Consider the following 16,253-nt stretch of genomic DNA (forward strand, 5'->3'; position numbering starts at 1 on the left):
GTCCTCTTTCCTAGCAGAAAAGTGATGGAACTGCAGAAAGTGAACAGTAAAATGACGAAAAATACATTTGATTTCTTTGCAAATGTTTTCAATTATAATTTTCCGGGGTTCTAACGCTACAAGTCGTCTCTAAACGAATGCCTTCTCATCTACCCGTTTGTTAAAATGAAAGAAATACTGCTTTTTTTGTGGGGAGGGGTTTTTTTTTGTGTGAAGAAGGTCCCTAGGCTCGCCTTGTTTACATCTTTGTCCCTTGTTGTTACAGCCGTGTAAATACCCAACTCGTATTTCATCCCAGTATTAAATGTCAAGCTGCAAATGTTCTGCGCTTTAGCGTGGGGTTTCGGTTTTTATCTGCCTCTAGAAGCCGGGTGCATCAAGACAAATCCTGTTGGGTGGTGATCTTCAGAGCTCAACGACAAGGGCTTGAGCTGTCTTCCTGGCTTATGCTCGTTCTTTTATTGCTCAATTTTTACATCAAAAGGAAATTTTGAACCCCAGTATGAAGTTAGATAGGTGGTAAAAGAAAATCTTGCTGATGTGAGCAAGACTGTGTGTGTGCAGATAGATCCCAGGGGACTGGAGGAAGCCGGACTTTACGCCGGTACGTACAGATGGGAACGGGAGCTCGTGATTTGTTTATAACATTGCAACGGCACTCGGCTCCTTCCTCCCTGGGAGCTTCAGTACATCTCTGCAAGAGCACTTTTGCTTCTGACTGTAAACCAGCCTCAATTTTGTGTGAAAATCCTTTCATAAAGTAATGGCAACGTCCTATTTATAGTTATTTATAGTATGGTTGGTGTTAGCCCCCAAGTACAACAGTCTACAGGCAAACGCCTTTACTCTAGAAGGGTCTGTGCGGAAGGATGTAGGCGATGTTATGCAACAAAAATGAAAAATAGTTTGGGTTGGAAAGTGAAGATTGTTTTAGTTTGAACCGATAGTTGATAAGGCCCTCGGGGGCGTCCCCCTCTGTGTGGTTAGGGAAGGGGATGTTGTCACCTAGGCTGGGTTACTTCATCTTCATGGATCTCTCTGGAAATCCAGTTGGAGCTGAGTCTGTTTGTAGGTGAAAATGAGGAACGAGCCTTTCTTTTCCAAACTTCCAAGCAGGCTAAATTGTATGCTTCCAGAATAGCCTTTTCTGCCCCATAGTACTCATGTGTTCTCAGTAAGAAGGCAATTTTTATTTAAAAAACCCAAAAATCCACAAGACTTGAGATGGTTTGCGAAGATCCTCCGTGCGCAATCTGATGGTCATAGTACGTTGTCTTCCTTCCTGCAAGCGCTTGTAATCTGGAGGATGCTCTTAACTCGCTTTTTTTAGCGATCTGGTGGTCAACACTAGAATCTAAAATCATTCTCTTCTAACACCTTGGAAATACTTTGTTGTCACGTGCCCAGAAAAAATTCCCCAAGTAACGTTAACCTCCTGAGGTACTCTGCTGCTCTCCGGCTGTTGGCGAGATGCGTTCCTCTTTGCAGTGAGATATAGGTTGGGTATTTGTTAGCTGCGGCCAAAGACTAAGAATTTATTTCCCAACCTGGCATTTCTTGTTCTGTATACATCTATTCTTGCTAAATACTACTTCAGGGTTTTTCTTTTTCCTGTGTATTGATTGGCAGTCCAGGTAATCATCGTTGGAGCTGTCTGAGGGCGTGCGAGCCAACTAATTTCAGCTCTTGAAGGGTTTAGATAATTTCTGACTATGCTGCAGTAAATTTTGGGCACGCAAATAGCTTCTCTTAGTACCGTCAGTCATTAGTGATCACGAAACCGTTAATAATTTTGCCGTCTTTGTTGAATCAGCAACTTCCAGACAGTTAGATTATTGCTTGTATAGCAGAGCCGCGGCTCTCTGGCCTTGATTTTTGCATGCTTTTTGGTAGGATCTCCTTACACACTTACTGCCGGGTCCCCCTTTCTGCTGCCGTGTCCGTAATTGTTCAATTCTAAACGCCGTGGAAAATATGTGCCCATTAATACAGTTGAGAAGGTTTTTTTAATATGAGTCGCAGAGGGTCTAGTGTGATTCTAGCTATTGTAGTTATTTAGTTTCTTAAGAAAGGCTTTTTATTTATTATTAGCTTGGGAATTACCTGGTGCGTATAAATAAATCCGTAGGGACATTTCTGTCAGAAATACGTCCAAATTTTTCTTACTACCCGTTTTGAAGTTTTTACGGGCGAGTTATACGCCAGTAATAGCTGGAGTTATTGGAGGAAGCTTATTGAGCAGCCCGTGGTCACAGAGGCAGCTGGAAAGGAAGGATCAAAGCTTGGTAACAGCAAAGGAGCTTGTCCGAAAGGAGGCAGCTCCGGAAAGACTCTCTCCTTGGCCATCGCAAGCGATGGCTTTAAAGCCTGGTGAGCAGCCGTTGAAGCGAGCCCGGCCGGCCGTGTGTCCGTGGGCAGTCTCGTCCGTCCGCTCCCCAGCCTATTGCTGCAGCAAAGTTCAAAGGTAAAAGCGATTCACAGCATCGGTGTCGGCCCGAGGTTGGAGACGAGGACTAGCAGCCAACCTCACGCGTGGCCGGGAGGTGAGAGGGACCGGCATTTACAGGGAGGTTATGGTCCCGCGGAGAAAGCCTGCTGTGTCCTGGTGAAAGCTGTGGAGAGCGAAGCTCTCCTGCTCCCGTCTGGATGTGGCAGGGGTGGATTCGCCTGCCCCGCAGGCTGAGCATAAGGCGATTACCGCGCTTCTTTTGGGGCTCTTTCCGTTGTATTTGGATGCGATTGTTTGCTTGAATTTTGCTGAGTTGAGCTAAAAGGAGAAGGGGAGAGGAGACGGGAGAACAGCAGAGTGCTGAGCGTCTTGGGGTGGTCTGAGGGTCCCTGACATACGTTAGTCTCGTGTCTGGGTACTTTTGGAGTTGACAGTCAGCTCAGGTACTACGTTATGGGCTAAAATGGCTGTAGAAATATCTTCCAGCAAAGTTTCAGGGAGTAGATTCAGGAGTTGAGCCCTGTGCTAATACCGACTATAAAGAAATCAGGATTTTACTTTGCCGTATGCAAAAAAGACTGTTTTTAGCTGGGAATAAGACTGAATCACACTGACCTTGACCTGAAGTCTTGAACAACCTGACAAACTGCTCGTGGCCTCGTCTCTTCATGACGCTGCAGGCCCCTGGGCACGTGCCTGGCCGCGGACCCAGGACGTCTGGTTTCTCGAGCATCGGCTGGTGATGTGTTAGAGACCACCACTGTTTCTGGGCACCCACCATCCTGCAAGGGATAGATAAGTTTTGAAACGTGATTATTTTTTCTTTCAAGATGAATTCGTTCAGTCTCTGAACGGCAGAAGGTTGACGGGGAGCGAGGAATCGCAAGGAGGTTTCTCAAGCCTATTAAAAGCAAAATCTGAATGACGGTGGCATGCGTGCTCCTGCGCGGAGGAGGAACAGAGGTGCCAAATTCATTTTACATTTGGGAAAATCCAGGCGATAAAGTCACGTAATGCAAGTCTATCCGGTGTAATACTGAAGGTGTGAAAGAAACTGAAGCTGGGGGGGGGGTTAATTACAGAAGCCAATAAGCTGGGATATGGAAGAGCTCGCTGACCCGCCGAACTGGGATTTACTGGCCCACTGCGCCTGTTACTTCTTTTTGGCTGTGCGGTCTGTACCCATTTTGCTGATGCAGGATCGAATTCTCAATAACAGATGTGGCTTTTTACTTGGAAGACGTCAAATGCAGCTGGAAGACAAGGCTAGACAGATCGCTTTTTTTTTTTTTTTTTAAAAAAAAAAAAAAAAGTATATTTAGCCATTGGAACAACTGGCCGAAGGTTATGATCGAATCTCCTTTGCTAACAAGACTGAAATGAGGACTAGAAGGGTTGTTTTTTTTTAAAAATATAGAGGTTTTATTTCACACTGGATTTAATTCAGGGCAGTCCTGTGGCTTAAAGGACGTCGGAGATGAGGGCTGCAACACCATTGCCTCATAGCATGGTTCAAGCTCAGAAATGCTCATCTGAAATACCGCTTCCAGGTATCTAAATCAGTTGAATTTTGCATTTTTTTAACCATGCTAAACCTAAGAGCAGTAATCCTGCTCCGTTATATAGACATCAGCTTATTTTTAACGCCGCCTTAGGTTCATGCAGCGCAAAAATTCCCAGTGTTTAAGTTCAGTAAAATAAGACGTCAGCCTGTCTTATTCTGTCTTTCCGTGCTTAGGCTGGGGATGGGGCGAGGGTAACGCCGAGGTGCCCTTGTGCAAGAGGGTGCTTGAAGTTTGGAAAATAAAAATAGCCGAGACCACGCCGTGGGTTTGATGTCAGCCCCGATGCACCGGGGATGTCTGACCGAGCTCTCCTTTGATTTCCAGAGGTGTTTGCGCGGGTGGCCTGCGTAACCTCTTGGACCTCATGAACCCAAACCGGATTTCAACAAAAAAACCCTCCTTTATTTCCATACCGGGGTATCAGCTGTTGTTGTTGCTTGGCTGAATCACCGAGTCCTGCTGCGCTGGGCAGCCCGACGCAATGCAACGCTCTGCTTCCCTTGTAGGTAATTGGGGGTGAGCCGTAGACACATCCCAAAAAGCTTCCCCCCCCCTCCGCCTCGATGCCTAAATGTAAGCTTAGGAGGAGAAGTTTGTGACTTTGAAGGAGTAGGGAAGGCGACAGCCTGCATCTGCTTTTCCACGTGGATGTTTCCTCCAGGTGAAAGCAAGGGGATGTTTTGGTTTTGTTTTTTACTGGGATTTCTCTTCATCGTGGCAGCTTCAAATGCATGAAGAACGGTAACGTCCACATCGAGCAGTGGCTGGTATCACCACCCGGATTTTTGGCTTAGAAAGTGTTTTTTAAAAGGCAAACAGACAGAATCCTTTGTACTGTAGATGATTTTAATATATTTAATCGATTTAATTGCTCCCTTCACTGTGCTGTTGGACCTGGATAGACTTTATATACATATATAAAGTCCTCCTCTGTGGTGGTTGTGGGGTCCTGCCTCGCTGGCTGTTAACACGAGGCTCTTGGGGAACTCCTCCTTTCAGGGTGCGATGTTTGTCCCTCTGTAATGTTGGTTGGAACTGTCTTTCATCTCCCCCAAACAAAAAAATCAGAAATATCCGCCATCCTCCAGTCCCACGACCCGTTCACCTTATTTTCTCTCACAGATATCTTTTTGGAGTCCAACAGAGTGACTTTCGTAGTGATTCTAGTGCTAGAAAATATAATCTGATGAGTGTTGGATGTGGTCAGCCTGTTCCCTACGAGGGCCCGTGGCTCGTGTGTAGCAGCTTTTGGGGTGCAGGTCAGAGGGGGGGGCCGAGGCACTCGATGTTAGTCGCACGCACGGGGTGGATTGTGTGAATTGATGAGTTCAAGCTTAAGCATGCACAGATTTCAAGTGTTTTGGTAAAATAAAACATTACTTTGAATTTTTCAGAAAAAACACATCATCTTACCAAACCTACAATGTGTTGCAGATGTTTCAGGAAAGGAAGAATATTTTATTGATTCTCCAAGTCCTTTGAAGATCTCTTTCCTTAACAGGAGACCCCAAATCCAAGGGTTTCTTTCCAAGCCGTGCTGACGTGCTCCGGCGGTGGCCCCGCCATCCTTGGTCGGGTTTGGTGACGCTTGGTGGCCCAGCCAAGCTTTCCTTCCCCGACTGCCTTCGTTTTCCCACCAAACCCTCTGCAGTAGGTGCTTCGCAGGTCTAAATGGTGCCCGGGGTGTAAAGGGCTTGTCCCCTGCGGCTGCCCGTTCCCCCGTCTCAGCGAGGCGAGGGTGGCACGGGGTCTGCCCGGCAGTGCCCACCGGTCCTCCGGCTCACCCAGCGCTCTCCCTGTAGCTTCTGGTCCCACGCAAAGGGTAAAGCCTTTGGCCTCGTACCAGCCGGGCGGCCGTTCGTTGCCTCTCTGAGGCCGGGCAGACGATGATTTCCCTCGTTGCTGGCTCTCTTCCAAGCTCTTTGGCACATCCGTAGCCTGCTGTGGAGTCACCGGTCCCAGCGTGTGCTCTTAGATGGACCCGGCGGCTTCAGTCTTGCAATTACATATCGTTATTTTGATCTGGGGAGACCTTTATCCAATCCTCCTTTTTCTATTTGTCCCTTGCTGGGCGCTCTCCAGTTTTACTGCTGTGTAATAGGCGGAGCAATTATCCACCTTAGCCCGAAAAAGCTTCTTTCGTTGCTCTTTACTGCGAGGGTGGGCATCAGATCTGCTCTCTAATCCCTGCTCTCCCGGAGGGACTGTGGTGACTGAAGCCATGAGCATCTCCGCCGATGTCAGCTCTGTGCTGGAAGCTGGTCTGCTCATTCAGCTCATGGGGTGGGTGTCATGGCCCCGGCACCTTCGTTAGCCAGCCTCTGCGGCCTGAGCTGTGACAGCAACGCGGCATGGACTCTCCTGGTGAAAATGATGGGGGTATTTTGATGGAGAGGGTGCGTTTTCATCTGGGGGAATTCGGGCTTTCTCTTAAAGCCCACCTTAAGCCTCCTGGTCCCTACTCGGTTTGCTCCGCGTTCCCCTGCCTGCTCACCGACGATGCCGTGCCTTGCCTCCAGGTCCACGCCTGGGAGATCTCCGACCAGTTGCTGCAGATCCGTCAGGATGTCGAGTTGTGCTACTTCGCGGCGCAGACCATGAAGATGAAGATACAGACTTCCTTCTACGAACTCCCCACGGATTCCCACGCTTCGTTACGGGATTCTTTGCTGTCCCACATCCAGAACTTGAAAGACCTGTCACCGGTCATCGTCACCCAGGTAGGTGCTGAGCAGAGGGGTGGAAGGAGCTGCTCTGCAGCCAGCCCGGTGGTGTCTCCCAGTACAGAATTGTTTGCCCTCCTTCATTATTTGGTTCCTTTATTTAAATCAATTACTTTAGCCTCTTGGTTGCTGTTTGGAGAGGCTGAGAGGAGGAACAGCTGTTCCTGGGGTTTTCCCTGTGCTCTGCAACGGAGACAAAACGTTGATCTGCCCAGCAGCGCCCTGGGTGACCGAGGGGATTTCTCCCAAGGTGCTGGCATGTTCTCGGAAATCCCTTCATTCTCTATACAGCATTCCCGTTATCCATACATTTCTGCGGCACAGGGGTGTCTGACACCACGCAGACTGAGGCGAGGCTGCCTGTTCAGCCCCTAACCAGCCCAGCGGAGAATATCACCCCATCGGGGCGGTGGGCATTCTGCAGCGAACCCCAGGGATTGCTCACACAGCAGGGATAGTGTGCATTAATATCCTGCCTCTGCAGGCTCGGAATTACCTGCCAGCCCTGCCGAGCTCAGGTCTGACGGTCGCAGCACCCTTTCTCCTGTGCTGTTGGGCAGATTTCATCGGTCACTGCACTTAGCTGTGTTGTTTTGTTGTTTTGTTTTGTATTTTTTTTTTTTCCCTCTTCCCCTTTCAGCTTGCTTTAGCAATAGCAGACCTTGCCCTGCAAATGGCTTCTTGGAAAGGCTGTGTACAAACACTGGTTGAAAAGTAAGTAATTGTTTATATCCTTAAACTCTAAATTGTTCCTTGAGTAAATGTGGAGTGGGTGGACCTGCACGGTCCAAAAAGGCACGCAGCAGCAAACGGCCCGGCGATAGGAAAGTTTTTCTTTCTTGCTTAATAATTTAAAGCGTCTTGGATCGTGGCAGGGAGATGGGCTGGAGGGAGAGGTGGGGCTGTCTGCGGCTCTGGGTAACAGAGAGGCCGTGGACGCGGCGCTCTGAGACTCAGCGGTTTCCCTCATCCCTGTTTTTGTTGCATGATGATCCCTCATCCCCTCCCAGCTTTAGCCGTAGTGCGGGCTTGAACGGGGAGGTCGAGCGACTCGCTGCCGTTGAGCGTCCCCAGGCGCTCGCTCGGCCGGTGCGGTAATTAACGCCCCGTTTCTGCGCGACGGCGTTTTCACTGCCCTGTCTTTGCCGACGTGGGATGCCACACGCCGTTGTGCGGTGACGCTGAGGCTGCCTTGTTTGGGCAGCTCACCGTGCTGAGGTGGTCCCGTGGTGTTTCTGTAGCAGGAGGGAAGTTGATTTGTCTGGGCAGCGGCACTTGGGCTCGATGTGCTCGTGGGCTGGGAAAGCTTTTGTCAGTTTTCTGTTGAAAAGTCTTGAGCTAAACCAGTGACGGAGGCTCTTCTCGACGGCGCTCTGCCCGTGCAGCTGGACGCTGGAGTGTGTTTGCAGTAACACTTCTGCTGAGTCTCTTTGAAATGCCCCTCCATCTCTCACTGTGCTGTAACCTGCTTGCCAGTATTTAGGTTTTCTGCGCGCGCTCGGCTGTCACCTGCCTTCACGCGCTGCCCTTCCTCCCTGTTGTTTCAGGTACAGCAATGATGTAACATCACTGCCCTTTCTGCTGGAAATCCTCACGGTGCTGCCAGAAGAGGTTCACAGCCGATCCTTGCGCATCGGAGCCAACCGCCGTACCGAAATCATAGAAGATCTGGCGTACTATTCCAGCACGGTCATCTCTCTGCTGGTAAGGAGACCGAGCAGCGACCGAGCCTTGGTCAACTGCTAAAGAAATTCATGCAGCTTCTTCTCCCCCTCCACACCACTGATCCAGATTATTCCAGGTTGGATGTGATCGAAAAGCTGGTCTGTGTGAAACAAGCTGATCTTCTATGTTTCAGTTCCAAGCGGATCAAAATCGCAGTCAGGTTCCTGTTGTCAGCACTGGATCGAAAATGGAGCTAGTGATGGAAATGTAGTAACTTTCTCATCGTCTCAACTGGACTGTCTGTGTGAGGACTGCATTCTTTTAGCTGGTGGTAGGGAGTGTGGAGGCTTGTCTTCTGGCCCTGTGTACTTGAAGTTCAGGAAAAGATCTTTAGTCGCCTGGACTGTCGGTCCAGTAGTTGGCTAGGACTGGATTCCTGCGCAGGCTGGGGTAGTTTTGGGTTATTTTGGTGGTTAAGAAATTATTTCAGCCCATTATGGGTGTGTATATGTAGATCTCTAGATCCTTTCTGCATCCTCTCTAGATTCTCACGTATGTGTGTCTATATATCTCTTAGAAGAAAGGCGTTCAGGTACTTGGAGGCTGTGATTTCTCTCTCTTCTCATGCCCCTTTCAGATGTAAGTACCTGCCTAACTTCTGACCGTCGTGTGACAAGCTGAGGTTATGCATTTAGCTGCAGGCCACGTTTAGTATTGGCCAAACGGGGAGGCTGTAGCTGAATCTCCTGGTTCTTCTTCAAAGGTTGCCCCGTTTGGGGAGCACTCACGCTCTCTAAGAACGAGATTGGTGTTGGCCCCAAAACCGGGCAGGTTTGGGGAGCAGAGAAATAAGTGTTGAGGTAAATTGCTTCAGGGGCTGAAAAGAAATGCTCCTTGCTGGCTCCTTCCTTTCCAGAGAGACTTCTCATGTTCTTCAGTGTTGTTTGAGCTCGGTGAATGAGTAGCCAACCTGATCCCTGACTCGGGCTTCTAACGGAGCATGTGCCGTAGCCTCTAGAGCTTCCCGTTAATGTCTACCATTTCACGCTGCTTATCGAAAGAAGGAAAGGTAACCTACCCTCGGCAGCGCGTAGCAAGTCTGTAATTCCACCAAGCAGCTGCTTAATGTCACCGTGCTCCAGATGGAGTCGAGGTTTGGTGCGTTTAATCGCAGTGTCTCGTCGGCAGTCGTTTCTCTGCTCTGCAGCCCCATCTTGCCGTGCTTGGCTGCCCTGCACACTTGGGTCTGCGGTCTCCCCGGCTCTCTCCCAGCCGCCTCCCTCTTGCCCTGCTAGCAGTATTCCTTTGTTAATGGAATTGTAGCTGTTGAAGACGCGAGGAACCTCAGCCTCTAGGATCCTTCATACTTTATCCATGTGAAATGACCCATGTTTTGCAGTGCTTTTTTTTTATACCATTTCTCTGAATTACAGTTTCCCTTTGCTGTTAGACTGTCGTTTAGATTTTCCTTCTCATTGATGAGCAAAACTGTAAGGTTTTCGTTTTACCTGTGACCGTGTTCTCTTCTCCTCCTCAACCGATACTTCTCCGTGTCTTTCCTAGCTCTCGTGTGCAGCATCTTTGCACGTCCCCAGTACTGTGCCACACAGAAATAGGCAGAGGGCTCCAGGCTCGCTCTCAGGAGCCAGAGAGAAGGGGAATGCCCTCTCCGGGATTTGATTCTCTGCCCAGAGAAGCCTCTCTTCTTGCAGTGCATCGCTTCATCTTCCTCCAGACTCGTGCAACCTGCCATTTCATTTATCCCCTCGTGCCTCTCGGATGTTGCCTGCAGTCCCTGCCCGATAGCCCTTCCCTCTCTGAATCCCCTTCTCTGATGGGACCCAACACGAGCTCAACGCCCAGCAGTGTTCCTTTGTTTTATTTGGAAAAAAGGGGGGAGTAGAGGTAAGGAGGGCTCAGTTTAAGTTTGCATCCAGCCTGAAACCTTTGCAGAAGGTCCCCGCTCTGTTTCCACGCTGCTTTTTGTGGGTCTGTGGTTAAGAAAGCCGCAGAGGGTGCCTGGAATAGAGATACGAGCGTGGCAGATACTGCTGGTGGATGTTTCATGTCTGTGCAACGTCTGGCTTTGGCTTTCCCCGTGGAGGCCTGGGAAGGAGGATTCATTCTCTGGAGTTACTCCCGTAACTCCGAAGGAAGGGGGATCATGACGATCAAGGATGCATCAGGACAGAGAGCTGAGCTGTGTCCTCTGCTCAGTAGCAACTCAGGTCTTGCTTGAGAAGGCTCTCTTCCCCCCTAAGCTGTATTTATCACAGCAGAGGTCCATGCTATTACCGCCACAGCCATGAGGGGAGCCCAGTTCCACTTTTTCCATAGGCTTAGTTGTCTTTGAACGAGTCCTCGCTCACTTCTGAAACTCTTTTCACCTTCCTCGGATCCCCGCGCCCTGCCATCCCTCTGAGCCGTCTCCAGCCCTCGGCGCTCTTCCTGGGACATCTCGGAGAAGTCTGGCTGTCACATCGGTGAGACAGACAACATCACCTCGCTCCGGCTGCTCGCAGCCTTACCGGAGACGATGCGAGGCGCCGGTGTTGGGTCGCCAAGGGTCGTAGCCCTGCCGTAAGACTTTCTGTTCAGACTTCCTCTGCATCTGCCTGGAGCTTTCTTGGTAAATCCCAGCACAGGCGTTTCAGCCGCCTGCCCGAAGGGCAAACTTCAATTTTCTGCGTAGGATTTAAATGCTAAATTCACTTTCTTGAGTTACAAAATGGGGTTTTAAAAAAATTATTCAGGGACTGTGACGAAGTACGACATTCCGCCTTCAGGATTGAAGCGTTAAGCGAGGAGTGAGGATCTCTGGAAGCTCTCGTGTGCGGACTGCTTGGCCAGTCTAGGCTCTCTTCTGGGGAGAAGGGAGTCTGGGATCCTTCTCCAGGTCCTGCCTGCCCACCCCTTCTTCCTTTCCCTCAGCCTGGCGAGGTCAGGGCTTCCTTTGGCGTTAGGTTTCGGTAAGGGGTTGCTGTTAGGTGCTGTTGTGCAGCAGAAGTGTTGGCCGTCGCTGGGAACGACTGGCTGCTGCCAGACCCACACACCCCGTCTCTGACACTGCGATGGTGTGTTTGGACTGTCCTCGGGTTGGCCTTTGGGGTAGGTCTGACCCTCGAGATCGATCTTCTCTTCAGCAGTGGTTGTTTTGTGGTGAGGAATATAAAATTGAGATTCGAGTGAGTTTAGGGATTTATCACGTATGAAACTCGTTCGTGTCTGTGCTCCACCAGCCCGAGACAGGATTCTGCAGAAAACTGATGGGCTGGGAATGAATGAAAACACTCAAACTGCTTTTGTCGCTTCTGTAACAGCAGCTGACGTTGACTGAAAGGTTTTTGGCTCTGCCCCTAACATCTCACCCAGTCCAGGGCTGCTTTACTCGGGGACGGGGATGTTGGAAGCAGTCTGCTTTCCTGAAAGGGCTTCCTTGGAGAGGATGCTCAAAGTCGGCGTGCTCTTGAGAGGATGTTTGCAGAACTGTCGTGTTCCTGATTACAAAACCAGCGTGGGGACATGGTCACCCTAGGTAGATGCAGAAGCCCTCTCTGCTGGTGTGGGCGTCCTCAGGTGTCTTCTGGTCAGAGTGCTGCTTCCACGAAGGTACAACGCTGCTGCTTGATCGCTGAACGTTGTGCGTGCCTCTTGGAGCGATCACTGCTGACTGTCCCAGGCCCCCTGTGTCTCGCTAAGATTCACGGGGGAGTTCTTGATGCTAAATGGAGAGACTCCAGGATGGCTTTCCAAAAGTTAGTTGTTATTTTGCTTGTGAAATTACATGTTGGAGTTGGGGTCCTAAGCAGTTCTTCCTTGTCCTGCCGTAGATGACGTGCGTGGAGAAAGCAGGCAATGATGAGAAGATGCTCATCAAAATTTTCCGGTGCTTGGGGAGCTGGTTCAACCTGGGTGTCCTGGACAGCACCTTCATGGCAAACAGCAAGTTACTGTCACTCCTCTTCGAGGTGCTGGTGAGTATTTCTCTCGGGAAACGAGGTGGTGGTGGGCCTTGGGTACCAGGATGGTGCCACTTTTAAATCCACGAGTGACTGAGGTGTGGAAGGTGAGTTTCATCCCTCCTGTCTTGAGTAGGAACCCTCCGATTCCCTCTTTACCACGATCAGCTCCGTAGAGCGAGCTGTCCCTCCCTGCGAGCAGGCAGGGAAGTGCAAGCTCTCTGCGCGCGGTAACACGTCTGCGCTGCCCGAAATGATCTTCCTTCGGTACCGGTTGTCCGCCTCGGAGGACAGTCGGAGAGCAGCAGCCCACAGCAGGAGTCCTGGCTGCCGCTGCGAGTTCCCACACATCTTCCCTGCCTCCTGTTAGCCCTGGGAAGCTTAGGAGACGGCACATAAGTAACACCTAGTATTGCCTAATCTCTGCAGGGTGAAACCAGAGGTGCACTGGAGGGTTTCCTCTGCCTGTGTGCTTGGTCCTTAGTTCAGGATTTTGTGATGTGACGACAAGGCTGATGGACAGAAAGTATTGGCAGAGCTTTCAGATGCAAGCAGAAAAGCATGTGTGTGTTTGCGTGGAGGAAGGAGACTCTGCAGCTCCTTCAGTATTACTCTTTCCTGCCCACCTTCTCTTTTGACCCAGAGAATATGTGCTCAGAGGTGAGCACCGTTCCCTGTTCTTGGGCAGGCCTGAAAGACTCCGAAATCTCTCCTGAGCCGATGCCCTTCCCTGGTTTTACTGAAGCCCTTCCCAGCCGCCTGCCTCGGCTATCCTCCCCCGAGGGCTGTCCCGCTAAATGGTGCCCGTGATGCACCTTCTCCCCGCGCCCGCTTGGGAATCGGAGCTGTTCCTGCGGAGCTGGCCGGACAGACGGCGGCGGGGGAGAGCGGAGGTCGCCGCTCCCTGCGGCGTGTCGGGCTGAGGCAGGGCTGCCGCAGAGACGGAGCTGTTGGGTCGCAGGAACCTTCCTGCTACGTTGCCCTCGGGGATCCTTTCATCTCCGTAAAACTCGTTACTACGCTCGCCAGCAAACAGTACATCGAGAAAAACGTTCAAAGACTATTTAATCTTCTATTTTTATCTGTTCTCCTTATTCCTACTGTACTAATCGTCAATTTTGGAGCCTGTATTAAGCGGATATCTTGTCTGTCTCAAGCGGGAGCCAGGTTCCATTTTTCTGTGATGGCTGCAAAACATTCAGAGCAGAATAGAACATTTCACATCTGAGAAATGACCGTTTCTAGCCCTTACTGCTGCCAAAGTAGGTGCCAGGTGTACTTTTGAGCATACTTACACTTTAAAAGAGAGAGAGTTTGGGTCTGAAACACACTGCGCTTGGTCCTTGCTCCAAGCCAAATTGTTTTGTGGGGCTCTGAGCACAATACGTTTGTTCAGTGCGTTGTTGAAGTAGGTTTGCCATCCTCGTGGGTTCGAGTGTTGGTTAGTTTTGGCTTTAAAAGTTGTTTGCTGTTGAAGAAACGGCATTTGTTTAAATACTAAAATCAGTATTTTCTTGTTTTTGTTTTGTTTTCTTTCCAGATTTTCAATAAAACAATATTTTATGCCTTTTCTGACATTTTCACCTTGGAAAATTAACCACTGAAGGTGTTTGGGGGGGTGGTTTTTTCCCATCCCATCTGAATGCGGGAGAGCTGAAGAGGCCAGTGAAACGGGGAGGTTAGGAGAATCCCGCATCGCTGCGACAGGGAGGGCAATGAACTGAACAAACAGAAAGGAGGAATTCCCGAAGGACAGAGGTTTCTGCTGCGACGCTGCCCGGACCTGTGACCCAGCGCAGGAATTGTCTCTTCCTCCTCCCGTTGTTAAACGGGATCCCGCATTTGCGTCTGTTCCGTGGTGCAGATCCGATGAATGACAAACGCAGACGAGGGCTCCCATTCGGTGGGAGAAGGAATAGACAATATTCACGCAGGGACCCAGCTCCTGAGCCGTGCTGCAGCAGAAACCCGGCTCCCCCAGGACAGGGCGTTTGGCTCACCAGCCTTTTTATTGCGTTTAACATCGCTTTTAAATCGGGCGGTTTTTCCTCCCTCCGTCCGCCTTCACGTGGGACCCCGAATCGTCTTCCAAATGCGTTGAGGCCTCGTGTGAAAGGACACACAGAGGCACGCGCAGAGTTACTGCTCCTTTGTTTCCTCTCTGCGCTTCGCCGTTTGCTCTCTCCTCCTCCTTAGTATGCCAGTCTTGTCTCGCTCCTTAATTGCTCAGGGCTCCACGGGAGCCATTAAGGCGCCTGCTAAACCAGCCTTGCACAATCGCTGTAAACGTCTGCCAGGCGGGGCCTGAAATCCACTTGTTCGCTCTCAGACCATCACACCGATAAATATTTCACACGTCCGTGTGAGAAACCTCGTCTCCGTCTTCACCGAGGACCCGATGATCCTTCCCGGTCCCTTCCAACTTCAGATATTCTATGGCCCAGCCAGGCTAACGAGCAGCACAACGTTTTCTTTCCTTCTGAACTGCCGTGGATTTCGGTTGGCGTTTTTCCTCCTGTGATTGCCTCTCCCAAGGAAGACTCGGTGGGGTCCTGCTGTGGAGGGTCGGTTTTGACCTCAAGTGTCCGCGGTGGTAGAGCAGCACAGGCTTTGCAGGGCTGGCAGGAGTGAGTTGTTGGGAGCTGTGGCTGTGCAGAAACTCTACAAAGTATTTCAGGAACAACGAAAGACTAGTTTTTCCATTACCATCTCGTTTTGTGTATATAATCACCGGGCTCTTCTGCTTCTTCTTTCTTGCAGCAACAAGACAAGACATCATCCAACCTCCACGAAGCCGCTTCGGATTGCGTGTGCTCAGCCCTCTACGCCATCGAGAACGTGGAGACGAACCTTCCCCTGGCCCTGCAGCTTTTCCAGGGCGTCCTCACTCTTGAGAGTGCCTATCACATGGCTGTAGCACGCGAGGACCTAGACAAGTAAGTGAACTTACAGCCGTGGCTGTGCCCGGGAAGGAAGGAGAGGTACCGTAATTAACTGTCACGGTGTCTGTCTGCGGTTATTTTTGGAATCCGCGGTGTTTGCGTGCGGCGCTCTGAAGTCTCTTATGCAAATAAGTGTTTGTTGAACGAAGACGAGGGAGCAAACGACTTCCTCGCCCTTGGTGCGCCGATTTGTGCTCCAGGCGTGTGCGCTGAGCTCAGGCTTTGACAGAGAGTTAGGCTGTCACCAGACCGGGCTTGCTGGGATGCTTGGTCTTCCTTGGAGCCGGCGGAGCGCAAGGGAAGCATCCTGAGGTGCAGCTGATGCGTTACCAGCCTTAAAATAAGAGTTTAGAAGCGCCCTGTTGCTCCTGCTGCCTCCTCTCTACAAATGTCCCTGCCTGGCTCGGCTGTTCCCGATGGAAAGAGGACTGGATGTGCCAGCTGGGTCAACAGCCCCTCATTCTTGACTTACAAGAAACTGTTGCTTTCACACCTCGATCAAGCACGTTGAAACCAGCGCTTCACGCGTGTTGGCTGCTACGAAACGTTCCTGCTCTGATTGGGAACCCTCTGATCTCCAGCCTCGGTTGATTCTAGGCCGGTTCACGCCTATTCTCTTTTGCCAACGTTGTCTTAACGTGACTAGCTGCCCCGCTGGTGCTTACTGCCGGCCGCATTTATAGGTAGGAAGCAGCCAGCCTCGAGTTTGCGTAAACAAGCCCAGCTCTTTCAGTCCTGAGATGCCTTTCTTTTCCCTGGGGGATCCGTAGTGTTCCCATTCCGAACGTAGTTTCCTTGAGCACAAGGGCCTGAGAGGTTCGTGCCGCTGCGGGAGGGATCTCGCTCCTGTGCGCTGGCATCGTGGCATCCCCGTGTGCAGGCGACGCCTTGCCTGACATCTCTTGCCTTTCTCGTCACCTCACGGTGTCGGCGTTTTGGTCGTCCTGTGA

The 16,253-nt window shown here is 50.7% G+C and overlaps 1 protein-coding gene across 1 annotated transcript in view; it reads left to right on the forward strand.

Annotated features, from left to right (window-relative positions):
* Window positions 1–16,253, forward strand: part of TNPO3 (transportin 3) — a 41,894-nt gene that overhangs the window by 10,125 nt on the left and 15,516 nt on the right. Inside the window, exons 2-6 of the mRNA XM_050901339.1 lie at window positions 6,534–6,734; window positions 7,378–7,451; window positions 8,285–8,441; window positions 12,233–12,376; window positions 15,122–15,297. Of these exons, the coding sequence (XP_050757296.1) occupies window positions 6,534–6,734; window positions 7,378–7,451; window positions 8,285–8,441; window positions 12,233–12,376; window positions 15,122–15,297 (752 nt within the window). The remainder of the gene's footprint in view (window positions 1–6,533; window positions 6,735–7,377; window positions 7,452–8,284; window positions 8,442–12,232; window positions 12,377–15,121; window positions 15,298–16,253) is intronic.

The sequence above is a fragment of the Gymnogyps californianus genome, chromosome 1 (assembly GCF_018139145.2).
Source record: "Gymnogyps californianus isolate 813 chromosome 1, ASM1813914v2, whole genome shotgun sequence".
In the NCBI taxonomy this organism is placed as follows: Eukaryota; Metazoa; Chordata; class Aves; order Accipitriformes; family Cathartidae; genus Gymnogyps; species Gymnogyps californianus.